Raw genomic sequence first — 27822 nt, 5'->3', positions numbered from 1 at the left:
TATTATTTCTTGTTATAACAGTGTTCTGACACCAGTGGGTATAATTGTTGCATCTGCAATTTTGTTTCATTCTCTCGATAACTTTTCTATTTCTACTTAATGTGTTTTTGTATAGAAGGAAGGCCTGGTCAGCAGGGTGCCAGGCACTGCAAAACACTGCTGGTCTTTTGGGGAACAGAGCACATTCCTGCAGGAGATTTTTAGAAAGCTATGCAGAAGGGAACCAGAAAACTAGGCTAGGAGCCCTGAAAGTTGTCATGAAGTTCATAATATTCACATAATCTGAAAGCCAGGGGAGACTCTTCATTCACCTAGGCTGACTTGTCTAAATAACAGGCCATTTCATGACAACAAGCTTCTACAGACATATCTATAAGGGAGAAAAAAAAAAATGGTCTTAATCTTCAGGCCTCACGAGATTACAATCTGTTACTTGCCTTGGGGGGGTTGTTTCCTCAATTGAAACATTGCCTTTCCTATAAAAAACATTTACTTTTCTATTCAAAACATTTACTTCCTTATTTGAAAGTTTCACTTGCCAAATATTTATGTCATATCCTCCCCAGCTAATGTTTTCAGCACTTGCCTTGCCCTTCTGACTGAAGGCATGCATTAAGGTGCTATCAGCTTCATACATGAAATGGAATTATCCCCTTTATCTTGCACTACAAGATGCGTTTTCCAGAAGCCAGATCTTTGCCTCTTTCTTTCTCTCTTTGACACTCCCATTTTAAGCCTCCCAAAGAAAGTCAGTGCAACACAGCACATTAGCTAGGTGGGAGCACAGGATTAGCCCAGTGAGCTCACATTCCATACGTCCAGTGGGTGGTGGACATCAAGTTCTTGTCTGCCAGTTATAAAGTAGCTAATTCTTAATTTCTTGTTAGCAGGTTCTGCCCCATGACAATTAGGCACAGGTAACCTTTATAAAGATGCCCCAGAGCAGCTGCAGTGCAGGTACTCAAAGGAAGTGTCATCGGTTGAAAGGTAATTTAAGTGTCAAAAATCAGTGTGGGAATTTACACTAAGTCCTCTCTCGCAGGACTACACCTAGGCTCGCAATTCAATTAGGTATTACAGCACTAAAACCAGATCTCTGCTCCTAATCTCTGAGCAGAGGATTCAGTATTTTAAAGAGACCAAAAAGCAGATGACAACACTTCCTTCCTCCTCTTCCAGTCTGTATGCAAAACGCCTATTCTCCATTACAACTCCTGACTCCTATACAAAGTTAGGTCTAGAAATCTACCCTTTACTGGAAAGCCCTGTGCTGGGGTTTTGTGGGTTGTCATTTGCGGGGTGGGGGTGTGGAAAGGGGAGTGTTTTGGTTTCGGTTTGGTTGATTGGTTTGGTTTTTGGGGGTGTGTGTTTGTGATTTATATAATTTTATTTTGGGGCATCATTTTGTTTGTTTGTGGTTTTTTTCTGGTTTTATTTTTGAGGGTTTCTTGGTTTTATTAGGGTTTGGTTTTCATTCATAACCCACAAGACCAAAAAGTCCCATGGACAGAGGGAAACATTTCAAACTGTGTAGCTGTTCTTGGGAGAAGTTTGACAGTCTCAAGAGCAGAAAAAGAGGCAGTACAGCAAGGCACAATTCTGTCCTGAAGCTGAACACTCTCCTCCAAATTCCATTCCTCATATGCTCTCTGTCCTGAGATGCCCCATCATGCCACATGTCCCAGCACTGATGCATTTATGCTTGCAGACAATCCCTTGGGAAATTTTACTTGCGGTTGGTTTAGGCCCGCTTTCCTTTTGGACTTACTTGTGATATTTCTTCTTTACCTATTAAGCTACACAATACCAAACCATAAACCCCTCCACATTGATTAGGTGCAAGAAAAAGCCTCTGGCTTCTTGCAAAAGAAAACGATTTGAAAATTGTACATTTTAAAGCCAGAAGGAGTCCACTGTGATCATCGTTGCTGATCTACAATTCACACCAAAAGATATTTAAGACTTTGAAGCCATTCCCATTCACAAATAAACAAAATTAACAAAAATAATCAACAAAACAAACAACCCTCAAACAGATCTTTTCAGGAAATATTTTGATTTCAGAACAGACCATAAGGGAAAATACACCAGAGTCTGTAACCATCCCCTCAAGGACTTGAATCTTCATTTATTTAAACATAAGTGTGAAGCAATTCTGCTCTTTAATTCCCTCCTCTATTATACTGAAAAGTAACCTTCAGGTTACTCCATGTTAGTATATTCCTTATGTATTCAGACCACAGACTGATAAATCCCCACATATGGTCTCAGATCATGTCATTCCTTCCTTTACCTGCTGCCTGCTAATCTAAAATAATAAGTTTTAAGACTCTCTTGCCGTACAGCACTTTTTCTAATTTTCTTCTCATTCTGTTAGTTCTTCAGAACAGGCCAATCCTGTGCCAAGCAACTGTTTATGTATCTATGGACTGCACTTGTCTGACTGGCTTTTGAAGCATTGGATTTTCGAATGTTCCAGGTAACAAGTAATTTGAGACAGGTCCAAGATACGAAGAGCACAACTGAGTGATGCCATGAACTCAAAACCCCAAGGTTCTTAGAAACAGAATATTTACTTAGACCTTTTCAGATAGGAATCAGAAGTGAGTCTGAGTTAGATTCATTGTTCAGAATACTCTGGTTGGCTGGATCAGGAATGCTGCGGTTGTCTCCTCTTTCACCTTCAAGATGAAAAAGGACTTGACTGAGTTCTTCTAAGGTAGCAATCATTTGACTTCCATGGGAATTTATGAATCCTCGGCTGTGTTGTTACTGTTAACATGAGCTGACAGTTAAATGCATTTCATTAACAGAAACTAGAATGAGAATGACAAGACTTTAGCAGATCAGATCTGTAATTGAAAAGGTGACCAATGTAAGGAGTAAGAACTGTCTACTAGGATTGCTCTTGCATCTCATACCAATAGCAGCATATCTCCTGGATGTGACCTGTCTTTCTTTTACACTAGTTAGCAAAGCATCAGCAAGATGGAGATGTCAAGAACAAATCTATGCCAGCATCAGTTCTTTCTTGCGTGTCAACAGCAGGAGTAAAAGTAAGCCCTAATGCAAGAATTAAAAACAAAAAAGATTTTAGAAGCTGAAAATGCACAGAAGTTTAGCAAAGGCATAGTGGAAAGTAAAGGAGGTAGACTAGCAGTTTGTCAATTGAGCCTTTTCAGTCTTGGAAGACCAGACAGAAGATCTATGAAGGACAAGTACTGTGGTACAAATCTTGCTGGGAGCACTTGCATGGAATGGATATTCTTACTGTGTAGCTTCCTCACTAGCAAGCACTGCCAAAGGATTGGCTGGGACTTGAACATCTATAGATTTCCAAAACCTACTGAACAAACCTACCTCCAGATGCACAAAATGACAGTTTAATCCAGATGTAAAACAATGGGTAGAACCGTAATACTGCTCAGCTGCAACACAATAATGAAAACCCTAGTGCTAGAATTTAAATGATGCTTAAACTGGGAGCTTCTACCCAAGGAGTAAAGACTAGGTGAACAGAGGAACATCTAAAAGTAATCCATTCTGCAGAAACACACTTTTTGGGTCCACCTTCCATTGGAAATACATTTTGTCACTGAAAGCTCCTTCCCAAATTTAGAGTAGTTTTATTATCAGTTGATACATGAAAGTTATTCAGCCTGATTGTATAGTTAGCTATTGTGTTTCCTGCCACCAGCAGGGGGGGGTGTGAAGATGTGAGGGTGCAAAACAACCCATAAAAAAGGAAAAAAAGCCCTACCTCTATTCATTCTGCTATATTTAGTACTCTGTCTTCCTCTACCATAACAGCTTGCTTGATTGCTACGTCCACTTGCTGTGCCATACTCTTTAAGCTCTGAAAGCACTTTAGGAAAGTGGGGAACATTTATGATGTACTTGTACAGCACCTAGCAGAACAGGGCTGGCTTCTGATCAACACTGCATCATCAATGAATTATCAATCCTCTGAACATTCAGGTTCTCTTGATAACCTATTTCAACTCAAACTAATATTCAAAATTTATTATCAATAATAAAAAAGAGACCAGCCTGAGAGGCTTTGCACATTTCTGTGACATCTTCTTTCTGTTCTTGACATTCCCAAAGATATCACCTTACCATAATCCCTTCCACAATGCAGCTTACTCACTGCTTTGCACAGGATCAAATCATAGCTCAGCCTACTCTATGGACAGAGACTGGTCTTGCTTAAAAGAAAAACCCATTCTCTCACCCAGCTGTTATTTAGAAAATCAAATGCAAGGCCTTTGCTTCCCTTTCCTCCCCTGGGCATAGCGCAGAGGCACCATAGAGGGGTTCAGGTTTTTCTTAGCTCCAAGAGAGCTGGCAGATTCCCAGGATAACTGCTGCATTAGCCTCAGGGTATTGGAAAGTTCCAGCTCTTTTGCTAGCATTCGGATGTCTTAATGGCAGTGATGAAAGGGAGGGGGCAGCTAAACCCACTCCTCACCGCCACAACAGCATTCCAGTGTTATTAGAAACCCAGCTGTTCTCTGCAAACAGGCAGGATTTACTGTTCATACTTTGGTTAAAGAGACAGATGAAATTCCCCTTCCCAATCCATTATCATTGTATAATCTATACAATTCATCAGCTCAATGGCCATGTCAGTAAAGAAAAGGGAAAGGGAGCATTAGTATTCAGAGCACACGCGCCACATAAGGCAGCAGGTTTATGATCTGCGCAACCTGAAATAAGCACTTCTTTTCCCTGGGGACCTGGGTTAACGCGGAGTAGCTGCACAGTAAGTCCCATATACTTCTATTAGCATACATCCTTTCCCGTCTGGGAGGGGAAGAGGCAAAATAGCAGCCCCACTCACACTGATGCAGTCAGATAATGCTTCTGTGGCTTGACACTGTGTGTCCAGAAATGCCACATCCCTTTCCTGATCCAACTCTTCCATGTTGGCAGGACACTCTTCTTCCAGCTCTTAGGCACCAACCAGGCAAAGCCATCAGCTGTCATGTCTACCTCCTCCCAGACTGCCCTGACATCTCACCTCTGCCTGGTGCCAGGGGCAGCAGAGAAGTAATCTGCTGTGAGATTAACTGCTCCTTCTGCCATGTCAGCATAGCTATGATGGCTTTTGTATTTATAGGGAGGGGAGAGAGAAAAGGATTTGGTAGACAGTTTTTCAGTGTGTGTACGTAATGGGGTATAGCAGTTGCATGGAAACAGCTCATTTCCAGCCTCTGACACCATAAAGCCCCTGTTTTCCTGAATGGACATGCTGAGTCACACAACTTGTTACCAAGAAGTATAAATAATCATTTACTGCTATTAGCAAACAATAATCCTAAGAAAGAAATCATATACACATGGTTACACTTGAATACACCAATAACCTACCCAAGAAATCACTAGTTACACCTTGTCTTTCATTTCCAAGATCTCCAGAGCAACTGCACAACAGCCACTTAGATCATGTCTCTGACTTCAAAATTACTGTAAGCCCATTTACACCCAAGCTGCCGCTAAAAAGGGATCTCTCTCTGCTCATTCCTCCCTCCTGTCTTTGTCCCATTTATCTGGCTGCACAGGGAGCCATACGAGAACTGTTTTGTCAGCCTGGTTTTCTGCAGGATCGGTCCTTTTCTGGCTCACAGCACTGCCACACAAGTGCCACTCTTGGCAAAAAGGAGATGGAAGGGATGCACAGCCAGAAGGAAAAACAGAACTGAACTGCCCCTTTGGGTACCAGCACGCACTTGCCTTAGCTTAAAGCAGCTGTGAAACAGCAGTCTCCAATCTCTCTCTGCTACAGCAGGAAAAGCTTGTGTACTAGTATCTAAATAGTTTCCTTTACAGCCACAACCAACATTTTCAACTGAGCACCAGGTCTAGTTTTCAAGACCTTGCAAGCTCCTGAAACTCAACACTTAGCCTTGTTTCTTTTGGGAGACTTCAGCTATGAGAATTAGCACAAGAAAAACTGTATCTTCTTCAAACAGAGAAGAGGAAACATCACAGCCCTGAACCATAAGATTCTTTACTACAAAGAGTGAAAACAAGGTTGTTCTAAGTCACAATGACATTACAGCGCCCGGGAGCCAACATTCTGACCAAGAAATGTGGGTGGGAACTTGAGGCAGGTGTCTGCCTTGACACTCCCCACAAGTGATGCACGTCCTCAGATTATTTAATGTTGTTTTATTAATGCAATATAGTTTTAGGTAATGCATGTTTATTATTTAGATTTGTCTCAGGATTGTTTTCATGTTGCATGACGCTGCCCTTAGGACTAATATTATAAATTATACAGCAACCTGCCATCCTTTTAAGTGCTGCAATTAAAAAAAAAGAAAAAAGAAAATAAAAATGAAAGAACAGCTGTCACCCAGGAAAAGAAAACAACAAAAACCAAACCTAAACAAACATTCCCTTAGGCTGCTGTTGTTTTCCTAATAACTTGGATGGGATTTCCCCCTCCTCACCCACGTAGCCACAGTTGGAACAGGAAGACAGGACTTTTCCATTGAAAGGCATTAAATTCTTTGCCTGTGATCTGAAGTTGAGTACTGAACCCTGTGCTTGTATAACATGATAAAACTGGGCTACAAGGAAGGGACTCTTGCAAAAACCATTGAATTGATCACTATTTGCCGGTGATCATATGTAAGTGGGCACAACTTCAGAAAATCCCAGCATCTCAGTCCAGAAAGCTCTTCATGAAGACTTAATCCCTAAACTGCCTTCTCTGACAGCTGGTGGATCTGTGGGTCTAGGTGAGCAGATGTTGCTGAAATGGTGGAGTGGGAGTGGGGAAAGGAACATTAGTTACACTGGAAAAGATTCTGAGATGCTCTTTGGGTTGAAACAACACAAAACTGGGATACACACTAATCACGTGTTGAGGCTTCCTATACTCACAGCATGCAAACCGCTTTCCTCGCTCTCCTCTTTAGGTTATTCAGCTAGAAGGGACAAGAGGTGCTCTTGTTGACCTCTAATTGGTCATTCTACAGTTAAGGAAAATATTTTTCCTCTTGACTGTAGCCTCCATCTTTCACTTAATTGTTGCAAAGACAAACCCTGCTGGCAAAACACCTCACTGTAAACCTGTAAAGCAAAAATACAGAAGTAGCTTGGCTCTGCCACCTGGGCTAGCAGATAGAAGGGTCTTTGAGAGCAATAGAAGCATGGAATGGTTTGGATTAGAAGGGACATTTAAAAGGTCATTCAGTCCAACTCCCCTGCAATGAGCAGGGATATTCTCAGCTAAAGCCCTGTCCAATCTGACATTGAACGTCTCCAGAGCTGGGGCTTCCACAGCCTCTCTGGGCAAACTGTGCCAGTATTTCACAACCTTCATTGTAAAAAATGTCTTCCTTATATCTAGTGTATCTACCTTCTTTTGGTTTAAAACCATTATCCCTTGTCCTAACACTACAGACCATATTCAACAGTCTGTCCCCACCTTTCTCATAAGACCCCTTTAAGTATTGAAAGGCTGCGATAATGTCAGCAGAGAGGTTTCTCTCCTCTAGGAAGTCAGGAGAGTACTATCAAGTCCTACAGTAATTCTATGTCAACCAGGAGCCAGGACAGAGAAATCTCTTCCAAAGTAAGCCCCAAAGATGGGGAAGAATTGCATAGTCTAGGTAGGGAACAGCCCAACTCAATTACTGACAGTACAAAGACAGCTTGACTCCCTGTCTATATCCTCAACTGCAAGGGTATGTGCACTGCTGGATGCAAGTGCATCCTTTCCATAACCACAGACCATCTCCTACTGGGATAAGTGCAACATGGACACCCCTCTTGCCTGTTGACACTGAGCTGACACCTCCCCTCTTTCAAGTCACTTTGGCACAGCATCCTTATGGCAACTGCTAGGGTGTGAGGATTACTTTGGTGCGTTTGCAACCAGGTGCAACCCGTGTCAGAAGCTAACAATATGTGCCGTGTAAGGAGGCAGCTGCCTGAAGACCACCAGTAACAAAGGCCAGTTACCTATTACTGGAAACAGCTCAACAAACTGTGCCTGCAGTGAAGACATGGCATATTTCTTGGGTTGCGTCACAACCACAACTTCCTGGGTCTGGCAAATAGCCTTTTCTGAGCAGCCCTTCTTGCCTTCTGTATCAGCTCTTAAATGCCAGAGATCGTGGCCTGGCAACTGCTGTTGAAGGAGTAGAGCACAGCTCATTATGTCATTAGATAGAGACAAACTCGGAGCGTTTCTCCCTTCTCCCACTTGCAAAACTAACAATAAAGCACTACTTTGACTGCATGGGTGTATTTAAAGATATCATTTTTCTAAACAATACTGCTCAAAACCAATGAGTGCAGCATAGTTTTTTTGTTTTGTTTTTTTTTTTTTTTTTTTTACACACACTAATAAATGCAGCTCCACAGCTAATTTTAGATACATGAGACATTATTATTCCTAAATTGCAAATGGCTAAAACAAAACAAAGATCTACAGCAAATTGGCTGAAGTTTACCAAGTCATTTTCAGCATTTAAAAAAACAAACCAAAACAACAAATCCAAAGACCAAACCCCCCAATAAAGCACACAAAGAAAAAGAAAACCCCACTGGACACTTTGTTCCTTGCTACTATGAAGAAGAGCTCAAACCACCAGAGATACAAGCCAGATTTTAAAAAGAAAGAAAAAGAGAAGAAAGCTGAATATGTTTAGTTACTTAACTGAGAGTAAATCTAAGAAACCCAGATGGGATTATTCAGAACTAGAGTTCAGCTATTCAGAGGGGAGGAAAGAAATACATATTCAGAGGGCTGGAGCACCTTTGCTATGGAGACAGGCTGAGAGAGTTGGGCTTGTTCAGCCTGGAAAAGAGAAGGCTCCAGGGAGACCTTAAAGCAGCTTCCAGTGCCTAAAGGGACTGACAAGAAATCTGGAGAGGGGCTTTTTACAAGGGCCTGTAGGGGCAGGACAAGGGGGAATGGCTTTAAACTGACAGGAGATTTAGATTAGACATTAGGAAGAAATTCTTCCCTGTGAAGGTGCTGAGGCGCTGGCACAGGATGCCCAGAGAAGCTGTGGCTGCCCCATCCCTGGCAGTGCTCACAGCCAGGTTGGACACAGGGGTTTGGAGCAACCTGCTCTAGTGGAAGGTGTCCCTGCTTGTGGCAGCGGGTTGGAACTGGGTGAGCTTTAAGGTCCCTTCCAAGCCAAACCAGTCTGTGATTCTATGATTTCAACTAAACTGACATTAAGAATCCTGTTAATTACAAATATATTCTAGAAGACAAAAACATACAATAAAATAAAGTCAATGAAGGTCATGAATAGGCTCCTATACCAACTCAGACATAAATGGTGCTTAGGTACAAAACTTTGATTCATTTGGTTGGGATTCCTGAGTTAGGTGCTTATTCTCTGCATAACAGCTCAAAGGTAATAATCACAAATGGCGCTATTTAAATGGAAAATAAATAGCCGTCTCTTTAAGGATAGCATGTCTTATTCTCAAGGGAATAATGGCAGAAATAAAAATCTATGATTTCAGTATTTCTCGTTATGACTTCTTTCCCTGCTTGTCTAAAAATAAAAGGCTACTCTGTAGTCCCAGATCAATCTTACTAAAAGAGAAGGGTTCACTTACAACAACGAAATAGCAGCTCTGACACTAGTTGCATATTCATCACATGTGAAATTGGCCCCATAATACTGCCTTCAAATCCTTCCAACAAGTTGTATTAAATTAGGTTGAGTTAGGATTTTTTTTTTTCCTTGCACCAAAAGCAAAATAAATATAGCTTTATTTAATGCTACTAAAAGGTTCAGATTCGGCTGGAACCCCAAGGCAAGTGGCTTTGTTGTTAAAGCACATATACTGAGTATATTGATTGGTGTAGTCCTCTGTGCTAGAGAATTTGTCACATCAATAGCAACTGAAAAATACTCAGGAGCTGCAATATGGTTTAAATGAGCAGTTACCACATCAATATAAAGAGCATTTTCAATGGCAGTAGATAGGAACCCTTCTGCAAACCCAGTATTTGTTTTAAGATAAAGGATGACAACTTTTTTACAAGGAAGATTTCTTTTTAAGTAATGGTGAGCAAAACGGCAAGCACTGTAACTGTCTTACAATCACAGCATTCTCTGGGTAATAAAGGCCACAAAGGAAAGAAAACTTCCAAGCAGGAAAGGAATGGCAATACTACGAGCCAGACGGATATGAGAGCCAGAGCAAACCCCTGCTGCTCACTCACCTCCCTGGTCTTTTGCATTGCTGCTGCCCAGCAATAACCTGTGTTACAGCTGCAGATCCACCGCGGACCCGCTTTCCAAGTCTCTAACCTGGCACGCTGCATGAGCTGGGAGATACAAAACAGTGACAAACACACTCAGGACATGGGAGCAAGGCAGCACAGAACACTCCTGACCTGTCCTCAGCGCCAAGCTGGGGTAGGAGGAAGTTTCTGCTGTGCCTTACCCTCTCCCCCAGCTACATTGGAGAAGGTGATACAAGGAAATGGCCATTCGCTTGCCGTGGCAGGTCTCTTTCTGTTTGCTTTTCCACATTATCAGAGTGGTTGGTCCTGGCCACAGCTCTGTTTCTAATCTAAGAGGCTGTCAAAAGGCACTAGAGCATTTGAAAGCTACACTGGATTTCTGATTTCGAAACTGGAAAAGGAGAAGAGCTCCACTGCCACCACTCTATCAGGGGGTCAGTAACACACTTGGCACATAAGATCTGCCTCCCCTGTAGTCCCAGCTATGACAGGGAACATCATTTGCCTCCACATGAGTCACCAACCCCCAGCTGATACTAAATGTGATCTAAGCGGGCACAGAGAGAGATTCACTGGCCTCAGTAACACGAAATCTAAATTAAGAACAAACAAGGTGCAAGAGGGGCCACTGAGGAGAAGTCCATGAAGCTCACAGCAGGCTGAAGTGGGAGATGCGGGATTAAGCGGCCTCAGGCCAAAGGAGATAGAGCTAATGCTCACCACCTGATGGCAAACTGGACAGGTACTAGGAAGACAAACCCCCTGCACATTAGTGAGCAGACAGAAATCTCAATAGTTCAGAAAATACCTGAAACAAAAATCTCTGGAAGCTGGGAAAGTACTTGGGGAAAAGGATCTTATGAGCATCTCCTGCTCGTAGGAGAGAGGCGCTGTCTACTGCTGCATTAGTGGATGCTGGGCTGGTGAGGACTGACGCAGCATGGCTGTTCTCACAGACCCCCTAAGATGCATAGCTTCTGCTTTGGTCACAGCTAACAAACAGAAATTCATGGCAAGGAATAAACATCCATTTTGTGGGATTGAAAAATCCCTATTTTTCAATAATAAGAAATAGTTGTATATCTAGGGGATGGAACATACTTTTCTTGACTTGGTGTATTTTTAGAGCACAATTCTTTCTCAATCACATCCCTTTTCCCCTTGGGTTAATGTACAATGGACATTCTTGTCATTCAGGCAAAAATCCTAGTAAAGGGAGAAGCGGCATGTGCCGCAAGTTTTGAAGGAGATGAGAAATTTCACACTATCCTGGTATCTTCTGGGTAACTGCTTATTTTATGATGACTAATAGGCAATTACTATGGTAATACTGCAATACAACATGTGTGAGGTTTGGGAATGAGAAATTATAGGTAACTACTTTGGACTCATTTCTATGGTAACAAAAAGTAATTGTCATTAAATACCAGTTAAATTGCGGCTGTACCTGGTAATTATAGATTTTTTATGCCCAGTAACATAAATAAAGCCAATAAATTTATTCAAAAGGTCCATGATTGTTTACTTATATGTTGTTATATAGAATACACAATGACAAACACCTAATTAGGAAAAATAAACTCCATCTAGAGCTCCATCTTGTCATCTGAGACAGATACTCTGTTTTTTCAATTCAAGGCAATACATGAATTTCACGTGCATTAAATGAAGCTAAGAAAAAAACAAGCCTTCCCCACCAGAAAAATAGGTTAAAATAATAAAGAGCTATTGTGCAAATGACATTATGCACGTAAGTAGCCATGTCTCACAAATGAACAAGGATAGGTATAGGTACATATTTTGCCTGGTCCAAAGCCTAGTCTTCTGTTTGTATTTCAGACTTTTCAAAAGGGATCTTTAAAAAGGGCAATTTTTTAAAATAAAACATGCCATTCACAAAAAGAGAAGACTGTCCTTTAAAAAATGCTGATATGGAGCACCTCCCGTATGAAGACAGGCTGAGGAAGTTGGGGCTGTTCAGCCTGGAGAAGAGAAGGCTGCGTGGAGACCTAATAGCAGCCTTCCAGTATCTGAAGGGGGCCTGAAGGATGCTGGGAAGGGACTCTTCATCAGGGACTGTAGTGACAGGACAAGGGGTAATGGGTTAAAACTTAAACAGGGGAAGTTTAGATTGGATATAAGGAAGAAGTTCTTTACTGTAAGGGTGGTGAGGCACTGGAATGGGTTGCCCAGGGAGGTTGTGAGTGCTCCATCCCTGGCAGTGTTCAAGGGCAGGTTGGACAGAGCCTTGGGTGACATAGTGTAGTGTGAGGTGTCCCTGCCCATGGCAGGGGGGTTGGAACTAGATGATCTAAAGGTCCTTTCTAACCCTAACTATTCTAAGATTCTATTTAAATGTTTCTCAAGCCTTTTTGGCTCCCTTTTTTGACCCAAAAACAATTAGTCAAATGCAACTCACTTTCACAAACCTTTTCAGTCCTTACAAAACTACGTTTCTGGAGCAAGAAAATGTTTGGTTTGTCAAAAACATTTCACCCCAGCACAGCTTTCATTGCAATACTGACTCTGACGCTGTACATGGTGAATTTGGCTTGCCAGTCTGGGTAAGACAGGCTTCCTTTCCATCCAACAAATTGCTTTGTTAACCCCATCACACAAGCAAGCAGTAGAAATTGTGTTGACTTCAAAAACATTGTACCTGACAGTGAAACAAGAAAAGATTAGAATCAGCGTGTGCCCTCTTTTCCCATTCACACAAGTCCTTGCAATCCCTACAATCAAGCTAGAAGGATATTGTAGCAGTGACAGTTCAGAACATTTCAGCTAATTCATGGCTTTAATTTAATGAAGGCTGATACTGTCACAGTTAACCAGCTGAAGGCAATGCAGAAACACTACGGAATGGGAAGCCTTACTGGATCATGCAACAAAGCCTTTAGAGAACAGTCAGGATACTTGAACTGCCTTGTCATGGCATTTCTGGGATATCTCAGTGAAGAGCTGCCCAGTCTAAGAAACACATCCCTTTCGGTGCCAGTCTAGGGTTTCATCTCCTGAAGGTGAGGCTGACAAATTGGAACTAATCTAAGACGGTGTGGTACAGTCCTCTTGCCTGCAGGGACACATTTCAGCATTCAGCTGCAGAATGCCAGTTTAAGAACAAGCTCTCGATAAAGGAAAGTTCAGGCCAAGCCTGGGGACACACGACTTTTAAATCAAGAACACTTTTTTTCTTCTTAGGCTAACCCCATGTCCCTGGGGATGGTGATAGGTTCAGAAGATGATAATGCTGGACTGCAAGTAGAGAGAGAAAAGTTAAGAAATCTCTCTTCCCAGCACTAGTTTTCCTGTATTTCCTAAAGCTGTTTCACAGTTTAATCCATCGGAAAGGATGAGGTTAGTGTATGGAGAAACTCACAAATATTTATATTTTCTGCCACGTTCTATCATAAAGCTAAAGATCAAGTCACGCACCATCCCCAGCAAAAGGGGTCTTTCAATTCCAGTGAGAGCTGAGGACAGGTTACCACAACAGAGGCCAAATTGTGCTGAAGACTAGCTATTTTAACTAGGTAAACAAATGGTATCTTCCTGGGCAATTTAATTAGCAAGCCCATGTGGCATAGCATTTTCTACACACCATAACTGCAAAGCCAGTTAGACTTAGAAGCACAGGAATACCAGGCTTTAAAGACTTTGAGCAAGGGATAAAAGCCTGTCATCCTGTTTTAGGAGAGACCCTACATTGTTGACCACGGTGAAAAGGTACCTATCATTATCCCGTATGCTAGAAAGAGCTGAGTGTACCCATGTGGCAAGAAAAGGGCTATGGAGGGGGAGGTTTATCACTGAAGAAAGAGTGCAGTGTAATAGAAGGGTCTGATGCTAGCAAACCAGCAAACAGCGAGCACTGCAAACAGAAGCAATCCCAGTTAGCCAGTCAGTACACTTCAGCTTGCAGGTAAATTTGTACACCCAGAGCATCACTTCTCTGCATCTAACCCTTCCAACACTTGTACCCAGCCAACTATGATCTATTGTAGTATAGTTTGCCTGCGATTTGTCATTTCTCAGCTCTTTTCAGAAAAAAAGAGGTGAAAGCAATGTTAATGTTCTGATTTTTAAACAGCCACTCAGAAATTTCACTGGAAACAAAATCTAGCAGAGGTAATTTCACCAAGTCTCTTGGTTTATGTGTGTAAGTAATTGCCATAAAGAGAGAAGACCATACTAGTTCATTTTCTATTAAAAGATTAATGCTCTAAGATTACAATTAAATTCTGAATTTGGTCCGTTTGTTTAAAAAAAAAAAAAACATGTAAAAATTGTGTATGGACCTTACAAACATTCTAAATTAGAGGGGATGCATAACCACCCCTTTAAGTCCCATAAGGCCTCTTGTCTTTTTCATTCTTAACTGTATGGGTCCACAAATACACTTAAATTCTTGCGTATACTTGAATAAACCAGTAAAGTTTAGCACCCTGTTTCCATGCATCCTGATATGCTGAGCACTGATTTCCGTGGCGATTTATTTTAGAGCTGCCTGAATGTACATGCAACATATAAACAACTTTCCTCACAGATGTGCCTGTGCCGCGAGCGCTTGTGCTTTATGGCTGTGATATTAAACTCACTTGTTGCTGGTTATGAGCATTTCACCACATGGAAGTCCCTTTAGAGTCACAACCCATTTGGTCTATTCTCTTGAGAATGAGCAACATTTTATAGATAATAGGCAATTTCTTGGCATTATTATTGCAGATTTGGCTCAAACTCCTAAACCTCAGTTCATGAGCACTCAGAACAAAGGAACAAGGATAAGAAAAGCACAGGACGCATACTCTCTGTGAAAGTTTTGCATCCCCAAAAGCGACACTGAAGAAAATCACAACAGCCAACTGATACTACATCATCCTGGGTAAATGAGTGGTTAGTTTCTGTTTTGATCACAGGAGAACTAGTATATCCCATCCCTTCTATGAGAACTGCTGACATACTCAGGCTTTTAATGCTGCCCACTGCGCCTGGGATTTCAGAGGACAGCGAAGTGCATCCGACAGTATACTTTGTCAATTGTACAAAGCTGCGTACTGGTGGGGTAAAAAAAAAAATCTCTCTCACACTGGCAGGAGATCAATTTACAAACTCAAGCATGAGGTTTAATTACCCATTTCATTATCTTAGCTTGCATAGCTCTGAATGTGAACCTTCAATGAACCAAAGAAATAGTCACCAGCTGCTGCTTTGAGAAAGAGGGAGATAACAGGAAGTAGAAGTTCAAATGCCTGAAACTGCTCTTGCTGCATATGGCACCACAGACCTTGTTTGCAAAAGCAGAGGGACTGTCCCCAGCCAATAGATCTGTGTTACACCACAGTACGTGGAAGACTTCTGAAAGTCCTATTTACGTGCTAATTTGAACAAAGGCCAAAAGAGATGAAACAAAGTTATCTAGCCAATCACAGAGAAGCCTCAGAGTTAAATTTTCAAATATTAGCAATTGATCCTTAGAGATTTTTTTAAAATTCATCCAGTAAATTCAAGCAAATACATTGTGATGTGCTTGTGGATTTTGTATGAGCTGGAAATAAAGTGTTTGCTGTAAATTATTCACTCAGCACTAGTTAACTACGATGCTGGCGCATTACTAGGCTTTTTAATATTCTTCTCAAGATAATAGGTAGCATTTTGCTTACCACCCTCATTTTTAAGTTATTAGTAACATTAGGGCATTTGTAAATAAAGTGAAGAATTGCAAGAAAATCAAATGCTTTTCCAACTACCTCATTAAAAATCTCTTTAGTTCAGGAGGGTTGAAAATTCTGCATATCACGAAAAGTTAAAACAATAATATACAATCAGGCTCAGCAATTCCAAATGAATTCTAATGCCCTTTCATAATACCTGGGTTCCCAAAAGGCTTTTGAAGTTATGAGCCATGTATATGACTGTAAATCTGCATGCCTTTCAAAATGTATAAATTAAAAAAAACATATAATAAATGAAAAAGAGTGCAGGAGAAAAATGCACAGGGCAAGTGAATTTATGGGAGAAAATGAAAACTACTTAATTTCAGGGGGGTTAAAAAGCACATATCGAAACAAAGAACAGCCAGCAGCACTGTTTTCTGTGACTTCCATCTTCTTCCTGCCTCCTATCTTCATTGGTCTCCTCATCCACACAATAACCTAGTCTTATTCTGCTTAGCAATGCAATACCTAATTAGATCAAAGCTCAAGGTAGCCTTGCTACAGAGTTTATTGCGTTATTTAGTCTTGCGCTGTAAGCATAACCGCATACAGTGTATTACATTTCTCAGGGGCTTCTCCAGAGAACTATGTGGTACATGTAATTGCCCCCACAAACAAATCATCAACTAATCAACTGCTTTTCATTATCACCTCCAGCAGCACATTTATTTTGTAAATAAATGCATTAACAGCCACCAATTTTAGGGAAAACAAAAGATTATCTGAATGCGTTCTCAACAGAGGAGGTGGTAAAGTAGTAATTCGAATACTAAAATGAAGCAAAATTAGCATAGGGTGGAATGATTACTCCATTCCATGTATCCCTATCTATTACAGTGCAATAATAGACTGAAATCTGTGACTTTAATGGATGATCTGGGTAGCTGAAGGGAACTGTGATTGACTGACACATTTACATAGAGGCTGATGAGCAGCATAATGAATGCATTTATAAAACACAGCTAAGGTCTAACTCTAAGCTGACTTGAACGCCCACAGCTAGAGGAGGTTTGCAGAGCAGATACCCTGTTGTCTTGGAGAGTTGTTCTCTACCTCCTAAAGCAAGCAAATCTGCCTTTGAGCTCTCTTCCACAACAGGAACTTCAGGAAGCATACGGCCACATGAGAACTTCCAGTTTAAGAGGAATTAATTGAAACAAGCCATATAAGATTCAGTGACAAAACAGTGCAGGGTGTATAAGGTAGATACAGCAACACCAAATTCATTCTCTATACCATACCTGTAATTTCCTAGGTATACTCCATCAGGATTGAGCATGGGTGCAATCTTGAAGACCAGGTGGTCTCTCAGTACCTTTGCAATGGGATGCTGGCTCACAAGGAAATCGATTATACCTGAGAAAAAGAGTTTGAAGAGGAGGGGTTATATCATCAACCGTTTCCAGATATCTAGCTGAAATTTCACATATAAAAGATTAGAATAATCATTCATCTTGGTTCCTAGCACTGCTCCTGCTTCCAACAGAACAAACCACTTGCAATCACACAGCACCTGCCACCTTCTAAAATTCCAGAAATAAGAACTTTAAGGATAAATATCCTATGAGCTCATCCTCATACCAAGTACAATACACCTACATTATCAGACACAGTCAAGCTTCCACAGCAGGAGAAGTTACTGCTCACCAGCTGAGCCACAACAAAACATTTCTCCTCTTAAGTGGTGAAATGAAGTATAACCTACAAGTTCTACTTGTTGGCACCGTACATACACAGCATGCATTCAGGGGCACATGCTGCAGCTCAGCACATGAGTGGCAATTCGTTGAGCTGAGGCACCTCAAATTTGTTTGAGCATGTGCCCAGACCTACTCTTGACATATGAACACAGAGTTCAGATCATCTGCATGTATAAAGAGATATAAAATGCCTCACTAGAACCGTGAGAGTTATATAAACTCTGTAACAGGCAGAGGAAAACTGGGACTGACAGGCTGGAATTTAGAAGGTCAGATTCTTCACTTTACACCCATAAAAATCAGGAGTAACCCACCAGCAAAGCTCCTTTGATGTGGAACCAAGGCAAGTGACAGGGAACCAAGTCCTAAATGCCCTTCCTTCAGGCACAGTCACAGCACCAGACCCCACAGGAGCTCCTGCCTTTGGGCATTGTGCTCAGGGAGCGACTAAACATTGCCTTGCTCCAAGGCTGGTGCTGGGGCAGGAGGCAGGCGGTCTGGCAGTTAAATTTGTTGCTGATTCCTCCACTGAGTTGGTACTGACAGAAATAGCTTCCAGGGAATTAATGTCGAGATAAATTGAGTTCCTGTGTAATCTCAGGACACCCACAGATAGGTCATGACAATTTGCTATTTATTGTGAGGTCCATCCTGTGAAGCAGGAACCGTTTACTGAATTTCCCCAGAATAAATCAATCACTACGTTCTAGTAACAGGATAAAATTAAGTAGAGAAAAATTAAGGCCGATCATCAGTAAAATTTCACTAATGGCGAGCTCTATTAGACTCTGGAATTGTCTCTCCAGGGAAAGGGTGGAATCCTGTCATCAGAAATGCTGGACAGGGCAAAGCCCTAGGGAATAAATATAACAAGTAACTATGAGGCATAGACGAGATGACATGGGCTAACTAGCTGACTTCAAAAAAGCTAATTTCAGACCTGATCTTTTGTGAGCCAACCAAAATCTTTAAAAACAAATTAAAACTTCCATACGTGCCAGGTTAAACATACTCGTTTGTAGTTAGCTGAAACATAACATTAAAGATACGACCAAAATCTCACATGCTCTACAATTTCTTCAGTTAGCTTATTTCCCAAGACCCATTTTGCGTTTCAAATACTAACAAATCTGAACCTGTGCTACTCTTAGAATGAATTCTAATTTGCTGATGCATATTGGAAAAAATGAGGCTTCTGAAATGTCTCGGATGATCAAGGTATATTCGACTCGAAACACCAGCAATTTTTATTTCTATTTAGTGACAAATCCTAAATAAGAAAAAGCCCCTTTCTGTAACCATGTCTTCTACTTGAGAAGAAACTAAACCTGAATTTCTGAGGTAAATTAGCATACACATAATTATATTGCTCAGGAAATGTTTCTGTAATTACCTCCCCCCAGTGAAGGAAAACAAACATTGATCTGCTTTTTGGCTAGTGTTGTGTCTTTTGTTCATTATACAACAGCAAGAACACGAAGAAACTACAGGGACACAGTTGGATCCTGAATAACCACATTTCCTAACTGTATGCAAACATGAAAGTCTCAGCTATGTTAACCTGCTGCTCTAACTGTTTTCTGACAGTGTCTAAAACACAATCTACAGTACGCACACCTGCAGGGCTCTAAATTACTGAAAGGGATATGGTCCCACACTTAGTCTGTGGCTCTTGAGACAGTATAGAATCACAGAATAGTTAGGGTTGGAAAAGATTAGACTCAAAACATCACATCAGTTCAAGTTTTCTGAAATACTTGAAAGAGTTAGCTATTCAGAAATCAGTATGTCCAGAACATCCTTTATCCTAGGTCAAGTATGATCTTTCAAAACAGCTACAATAAAAGAAGCACAAATATTGCATTCTGTGCATGATCAACGCTTCACCAAAGACATTGGTGGAACACTTTTGCCATGAGATCTGTCAGTGTACCAAGGGTGTACTTGTGACAGCTCTGCATGCTGGACCACAAATACCTCAGGGATTACATGACTGCTTTTCATCCAGGAGGTAAGTCAAGAGCCCAAACACTCAGAGCTTTGCTCTGGCTGTAATCATGCCAGGGAAGAGGCTTGTCCAGGTTCTGCTCATTTTGCTCCAGTTATTGATGCAGCCTCACTCACAGAGCTTGGCAAAGGCACCTCAGCAGCTAGAAGCTACAGATTTCAGCTTCACAAAGGGAATTATTTTTGCCATAAGCAAGAAAAGGCTATGCCAAGGAAAGCTGTGTTTAAACACCTAATGGGTGAGCCTCTGCTCTGCACGATTCACTATTGCACCGGGCACACCAGGCTAAGGGAAAAGACTGGCCTTGGGCACCCAGCAGCTCAGTGGCCAATGAGACCCAACATTTTGCAATGTACCACAATCTACTAGGGGATACCACAGCCAAGTTCACCCAACCTAATCCAAAGAAATTAACTCTGTTTTTTTTTTTTTATTTAGGAGACACTTAATTGAATCTGAAGAAGTCTTACCCCATGCGATAAAAATACAAAGCAAGAGCTAAAAATAACCAATTCACAGAAATCTAACCTGGAATTAAAGGCAGTTTTAAGGAACATGAGAGAAGCATTAGGTGAAAGCATATATCTACATATACAAACCTCACCATAAAATGATTGTAAGCATCCAAATAATCAATACAATTAGCAAATAGCTTTCTCTTTCAGAGGAACCCAATAGTCTCTGGATCAATAACACTTCAAGTAAAAAGACAGATATTAGACTATTTAAAAATACCGTTGCAGAGAACTTGGTCCTCCTGTTAATAAATCAATACAAACTAAATTTTACAGCTTCTATAATCAGCAAGAGACATAACAGTGTATCTCATTAGGCTGGGGTTAAGAATTTGGCAGCAACCAAAGCCCATTTAATATCATTTAGTTCAAGGCTACATGGCAATACAACAGATGCCCTAATTTATTTGTTGATCTTTGTATTAAAATAACAGTTTGCTGGTAAACAGGAAGGGTAATGATGCCAGTCACCCTTGTTAGTGGCTAATAATTGCTTAATTTGTCCAGTAATTGACCTGTGCTACTGTTGAAGCACTGGATCGTGTTGCAGGGCACAAAGTAAACAAGGCCACTATAATGTTACTTTAGAGAATGACTTCTGGAAATAGAACTACTTATTGCTATAAATTTTCTCTTCACAGATGAGCAGATTAATTGGTCTGCCAATTAGTCTGCTATTAAAGGAAAAAAAAGGGCTGCCCACAGATTGGTTGGATCTTTGAACTGCAGCCCCAGTTTGGGTCAAATGAAATAATCCAATCTGAATCAGTCACATCAGCTATGAAAAATAAGACAAGCATTATTTAAAAACAAATCTCTGTGGCTGGGGATCAAGGAATATAGCCCAATAACTACGTATTAGCTCTTCAACTGACTTTAAAATAAAATGGAGAAGATGGAATGGGCTTACTCAAGCACATTACAGTGTGGAAAAGTTCTCCAATTAAAAGAGGCAAAACAATACAGAATATTTTCATATCAAGCATTCTGGAAAGTAATTAAAATAATTATTTTTCAAATAATAACATGCAATTATAGATGCTGCCTGGACCAGAACAGCTCAGAAATTAGCAACTTAGCCATGACATAAGAAGAAACTTATCTATAGTCCACTAAAAATCAACCTATGTCTTTGCATTAACTTCAAGGAGCTTTTCTTAGTTGTGAGGGAAAGTAAAGAGTTGAAAACAAGCAAAACGGAGAACAATGATGATGATGGTGTGTTATTAGATACACAGTCACATTGCTACCCCCCCACCCGACCCCAAAATAGCATTTTTCTTGACAGTCTTTCTTGGTAAATGCAACTTCACGGAAACTGTGCTAAATCAGGACCAAGTCTCCTCTACTTCAAGTCACTCCTCTGTCATTACTCTTTCTCAAGGCTAAATGCTCTTTCTCAAATTCTGCTGTTTTCCACAGCTCAGCACCACCCACCTACCTCAACACTAAATCCTGTGGCATTTCTTTACTTGCCTTAATCCAGGCTCAAATTGGCTACTGGTGCTTCACAAGCAAGTTGATTGTTTCCTCTCCTATAACACGCCAAAGCAGCCTTCTCTGCTCACATGATTTCCACTGTTCTGTCTGGATGTTTCCCCTGTCAACCACTTTCAACTCTGTTTAAACTTCCTGCTGCCTCTAACATGACCTCTCCACATTTGCTCCTTGCAAACAAAAGCCTGTCTTGTCCCCTGTTTCACCATTACCCCATCCTTTTACTCCCAGTCTGGCAATATACTTAATTGTATAACTATATAATGCATTTTCCCTGCTTCTATTACTGAAAATCTAATCTCCACAGATCCTAATGCAATATGGCAACTGCTAACGCAAACATATCCTGCACTGTGTCTAGTACATGCCAAGAAAGAAGTCATTTATATTTTCAGACCCATTTTCCTAACACTAAATAGCTGCTGATATCCTCCAGTCAGCTCACTATAACCTACAGTTTAAAGAGAAGGTAAGAATTAAGCTCTAAAAACAGTAGGATATATCCATTGGAAAATAAATACAAAGGAGTCCTGGATGATTAGCTTATATAAAACCATTGAAATGTTCTATTACAGGAGAGTGAAACCAACGTGAAAGACACATCTGTGGAGAACAGGAAAGCAAAAATGGGTTGAAATTTTTGAAGAGATTTTTTTAACGTGATGGTGAAATATATAAGGTGATAGAATATTGTAGCTGCTTGGCCCTATCTTCACAGAGCAAGTATAGCACAAGCAGTAGACAGCAGCAGGGCACTGCCATGAAGCCATTTGTTTGTGAAGCAATTCTCTTTTGGCAAAGGGGCCCTTGTCTGGTCAAACTTTGCCCTTTCTCATGGGACTGCAGGAAAACAACAACAAAACACAACACCTCCTGCCCCCCTTCCCTCCCAAAACGAGAGAACAAAACATGAAAAAGACAGATAGATGCTCCTCTCCATCCCAGCATGGTGGGAAAGATGTCACATACACTGAACCTTACCCAGCACAGGTCACGGCAACGCTGTGCCAGCATGGTCTCTACAGGTTGTGCATCTGTGCTTCCAGGGCAGCCTCCAGCACAGGCCAATAGACAGCAATGATCCAATAATGTCTTAGCCTGAAGTGTTCCCAATATTCAACACACAGCAAGGAAAAAAGAAGAAAAGGCATGTGAATGGTGATAAACGAGCAGAGTTGACTCACAGCAGGGTTATTGACATGATCTAACATCATGCTGTCATTGAAATTATCCCTACAGAAGATCATCACGTAGAGTGATCCATAAGCACAAGATCATTGCGGATGCTGACTGCTTCTCCCCTTCATGTGTAAAAACAGACTGCCAAACCCAACTGTGGTTTGTTGGTTTGGGGTTTTCTTTTTTATATACTCTATAGAAACACATTCATTTGGGCTGGAGGGGTGCAAAGGGGTGTGCACATTGATTCTGACATCCATACAGAAGCAATTTATAGATTTGGAATGTGTTATTAATTGGTTTCCTTAACTTTCCAAATGCCCCTTTGGAATCCATGGCAAAACCAAAGTTTATTTCATCAAAATTATAAAAATAATATGGGTAATGAAGGAGCACTGCAAAACTAAAATAGGCACCTAGTTAATGGCATCGGATGAAGGAAAATTTGTTGCCGGAAGTACATCAGTCAACAGTTTCCAGTTGCCAAGTCTGGTGTATATCTTCATGCATATGCCTCTCTCTGAGTAGTTACTGCAATTGAGAGTGGGAAGATCCAGAGCACTGGCTGTTTTTCATTAACTCCCTCTCTGGCCATCCACAATATGCACAAGTGCAAGAGAATTGCTTGCACTCAGAGAGGAATGCAGTACCATTCTCAGTGAGTATGCATCAGATCCTACTTTTCAGGTCAACCTCTGTTCCTCCTATCTCCTCTATACTGAATTCCATAAAACTCAAATTCCATCTAACTTTCCCCTAGGATAGGGTCAAAGGGGGCCTGCACAGGACTGAATGTACCACATGATGAAAAACAGTCAAATTCCTAGAAAATGCAGAGAAGATAACAATTTTTCCCAGTAGTTCCCATGGATGGGAAGCTCTCGAGGGAGACAACTGCTAAACACCACCATCACCCAGGACGAAACACACAGGAACGAACCAGCACAGGTGAGACAGCACTGGGGAGGATGCAATAGGTCAACCAGATACATCCCTGGTTACAGCTCATCTAAAGTACACAACGAGAGAAAGTTGATTGATTCTCCTGGAATACCAAGACTTTGTCCTCAGCTAGACAAACATCTCAGTGCTAAAAAAGATCTCATTGCTTGAGTGTGGTTGGTTAGAACCACCCCCAAAAAGTCTTTAGTCTCCTGTGGTCGTTTCAGTGGGGTTTTATCTGTAACTATCGTTGCTATCATAAAAAATTCAAAGCAACAGTTAAGTCCCTGATGGGTTGTACACATGGCCCCACCTCACATTTTTAAAGGAGTTTTAATCAACTTGAGATAGAAAAGTTGCACACCTAACATTAAGGATGTAGCTATGATAAGAAGACTGATTAGGAGCTTATCAAGCTATATTATGGCATATTTGTTCTTTTATTTACCGTTTATTCTCCCATCTATTCTCTGCTGTAACTCTATGTTTCTTAAAAACACAGGATTAAAAGCAAAGGAAGTCTCAAATAGTAGGATAAAATGAATATGCAGGAAATTAATGGGTGAATTAGATTACAGCAGATGAAACACTGAGGTCTCAAATGCAAAATGCAGGGAGTTTATTTAATTTGTTACTCTTTTAAAATGAAAATATGCTCACTGACTTGAGTTAGTAATTTCACTATTTTAAGATATGTTAGGCCATTAGAGCTAGGGCTGTTTCCACAGCAGTGGAATAAATGAAACCAGCCAGTCTCCCAGGGAACGCACTACCTCACTGCCTTTTGCCAGCCCAGTGAAACAGTGCTAATATCAGCTCCAGAGAAAACTGCTTCTGCTGCAGGGATTGCATGCAAAGGAATTGATAATGACTAGCAACAAATACTTAAGATGGAAGAGCAAGGCACTATGGATTTTAACTCAATTTTTTATGTGCATGGTAAGCGCAGACAGTAATTGATTTAAAGAAAATTTAAAGACATTATTGTACCTGTCCTCTCCCTCCCTCTGTCTCCCAGTTCGCATTAGTTCCACAAATAATTAATCTGTCATTCAGTGCGGCTGAAACAGAAATCCATGAAAAGGAAGCAAGAGGTGGGAAGAGCAGTCAAGAGCCTCCCAAAAGGGGCTCTACCAGCATAAGAGAGAAAGATGGCTCTGTCAATCCCTTATCTGAATTAGGGGATCCCAACCCCACCTCCACCCCATCAGGTTTCTCAGATGTATTCTGCGTATAGTAATCTAACCAAGGGGACTGAAGTGTCTGCTGGAGGACAAGAAGTGTGTAGCAGTCTTCTATAAACAGATCAGCAGATCACAGTTTGTGAAGACAGTGAGTAGCAGTTGTGTTCTAGTGCATCAAAGCTACACATTTAAACAAGACTCCAGCCCATTCTGGCACCCAAACATTCTGCTTTCCAGGACACACAATAAAGTTATAAAAATCCTCTCATACTGATGGGTGGATACAGGAGACATGTCTGCCATTGCAGGTCTAAATGACATTAGGATTGCAAATTCAATGAAGATGTGGAAATATCTTGCGGAATAAGATGGACCATATGATGCCACTAGGCAGACCTTCTTGCCCATTTTAGTCTGTCTGCTGATTAAGAATAGATGGGACAAACTGGGGTGGAAAACACCTTGTTAGTTCTTTCCTTTACAAGGATATCTTGTTTCCACACAAAGGAGGTACTTTTACACCATCTGCCTCACAGAGCCATCATGAATGCATCTACACATGCACTGACTATCCGACTCTTTTTGCTAGATGTCTTCATTTAGACCATGAAAACGTTGCCTCAAAACCAAAAAGAGTTGCAGACCATGCTGCTGCAGATGCATTTCAAGCAGGGGGACTATAGGTAGAGAAATAGATACAACTGGAACAGGGTGAGCCACAAATCAACAGTCTAGAAGTAGAATCAATTCAGTGCAAGAAGTTGGTGAGAAGTGTTTGGGATTTCCTATGTATTTTTAAGAGCTGTGGCTCTTTGCTCATAAAAAGATCCACATCTGGTTTGGAGGATATATGACTGCTGGTGATGGGCTGAAGCACAACATTCTGATGGAGTACTGAAAAGATATACATTGCCAGTAAATTATAATTAAAGTTGGCATTCCCAGTGACTAGGATGTGGGACCAGGAGCTGGAATGCCTGATTTTGGTCTGAGTTTTGGCAACTTGCTATCAGAGTCTGATATTTTAGTATGTTCAACTTGAGATAGCAATGGCCAGATTTGCAGGGCAGCATCTTTGGGACCAAAACCAGGTGGATTTTTCAGACAAACTCACTCATAACGCTCAATAGTGCTGACTGCACGTGGAAATGTGGCAAGGGGCAACAAAAAGGGTTTGCTAGGCGTTGAACAAGTTCTGAACATTTTCTGTTCTCTACCCAGCTGCCACTAGAGATCTGCACCACTGCCAGTCCATTCCCTCCAATTAGATAAGCACTTCCTAAAAACCAGCCCTACAGAGCTCAAGATGGAAAACCTTTTGGAAACAGAGACAAGCAGGATTGCTGGTCAGCTCAGAAATGCAGGTTTGAGTACTTCTCAGCTCTGCTGTTTTTCCTTCTAGACAAAATCAAGGAGAACTGAAAGTGTTCCACAAAGCATAGGTCATGCTCACCTCACAGGATTGCCTGGGGAGGGCCAGATGAGGTATTTGAATTTTAACTGTTAAAACTGTCAGCCAAAAAAGAGACAATTAAACATTTCATGACAGCAAGTCCAGTTCCTACTTGAAAATCATCCAGGTGCTTTACTGCAGCTGATAGTTGATCCTGCCTGAATAAAACAGTACTAAACAGACCTTAGTAAGTGATGAGACCATAAGAATTGCCTCATTACAAAAGACTGCCTAGTCATATTTATGTAATGTTATTCTGCCAAAGCAGTCTTCTAGCATGCCTTAAAATTTACTCTGATGCTTCGACAGTTTAACAGCTGGAGACCCCAGGGTACCTAGCAGTTTGACCCTTTCTTTTACTTGTTGGAAACAGCAATTTACGACCTGAGGACTCATTTTGATGCCATTGATTTGGATTTTGGGTCTTTTCAGGCTTTAGAAAATTAGACAGAACAATGAAAAAAACTAGATTCTTAACAGCTTCAAACTTGGGGGTTCATGCTTCTTGAACACTTGATCAAAGAAGCCATAGGGTATTAGGGGTGCCATCTACCTCCTCCCACTGCAGCTCTAAATGTCTAGGACTCATACACTCTCTCCAGCAGCACTGAGTCCAGGTAGTACATTGGGTTAATCTCTCTTATTATGTCATGGTATATGCATCTCCTGTTGCTTACAGCAATGGGATCCCCACCAGCTTCAAAAGCAGGCCAATATTAAGGGAGTAGAATGAGGCCAGTGCTGAATTTGTCTGGTTAAATATGCAAGATTGAACAGAAGGGAGCGGGCTGCCTCCTGACCACTGTAGTGATAAGCCCATAGCTCAGCCACTTAATTGCCCTGGTGGCTGATGTAGCTTATAGAATCATAGAATCATAGAATAGTTAGGGTTGGAAAGGACCTCAAGATCATCCAGTTCCAACCCCCCTGCCATGGGCAGGGACACCTCACACTAAACCATCCCACACAAGGCTTCATCCAACCTGGCCTTGAACACCGCCAGGGATGGAGCACTCACACCCTCCCTGGGCAACCCATTCCAGTGCCTCACCACCCTCACAGGAAAGAATTTCCTCCTTATATCCAATTTAAACTTCCCCTGTTTAAGTTTTAACCCGTTACCCCTTGTCCTGTCACTACAGTCCCTGACGAAGAGTCCCTCCCCAGCATCCCTATAGGCCCCCTTCAGGTACTGGAAGGCTGCTATTACAGACTAATCCTCCCAGACCCAGAGGGCAGCCATACAGCTCTCCAGTAGAACTGGTGCAAAGGCCTGTGGAATTGACTTGAAAGAACATGTCAGGCTGTCAAAGACCTCATCAGCAGGAGTATACATCTGCTGCAGGGTTGCCCAAAGGGTTCCTAAATTCAGTGCACAGCACAGACTGAGTGGGTG

The 27822-nt window shown here is 41.3% G+C and overlaps 1 protein-coding gene across 2 annotated transcripts in view; it reads right to left on the bottom strand.

Moving 5' to 3' along the window:
* Positions 1 to 27822, bottom strand: part of BEND5 (BEN domain containing 5) — a 977708-nt gene that overhangs the window by 184136 nt on the left and 765750 nt on the right. For both annotated transcript variants that reach the window (XM_065673381.1, XM_065673382.1), the window contains exon 8: positions 17190 to 17304. In XM_065673381.1, coding sequence (XP_065529453.1) covers positions 17190 to 17304 — 115 coding nt within the window. The remainder of the gene's footprint in view (positions 1 to 17189; positions 17305 to 27822) is intronic.

The sequence above is a fragment of the Lathamus discolor genome, chromosome 3 (assembly GCF_037157495.1).
Source record: "Lathamus discolor isolate bLatDis1 chromosome 3, bLatDis1.hap1, whole genome shotgun sequence".
In the NCBI taxonomy this organism is placed as follows: Eukaryota; Metazoa; Chordata; class Aves; order Psittaciformes; family Psittacidae; genus Lathamus; species Lathamus discolor.
Note: the sequence above shows the minus strand (reverse complement) of the source record. Positions and strands in the feature narration are given on the sequence as shown.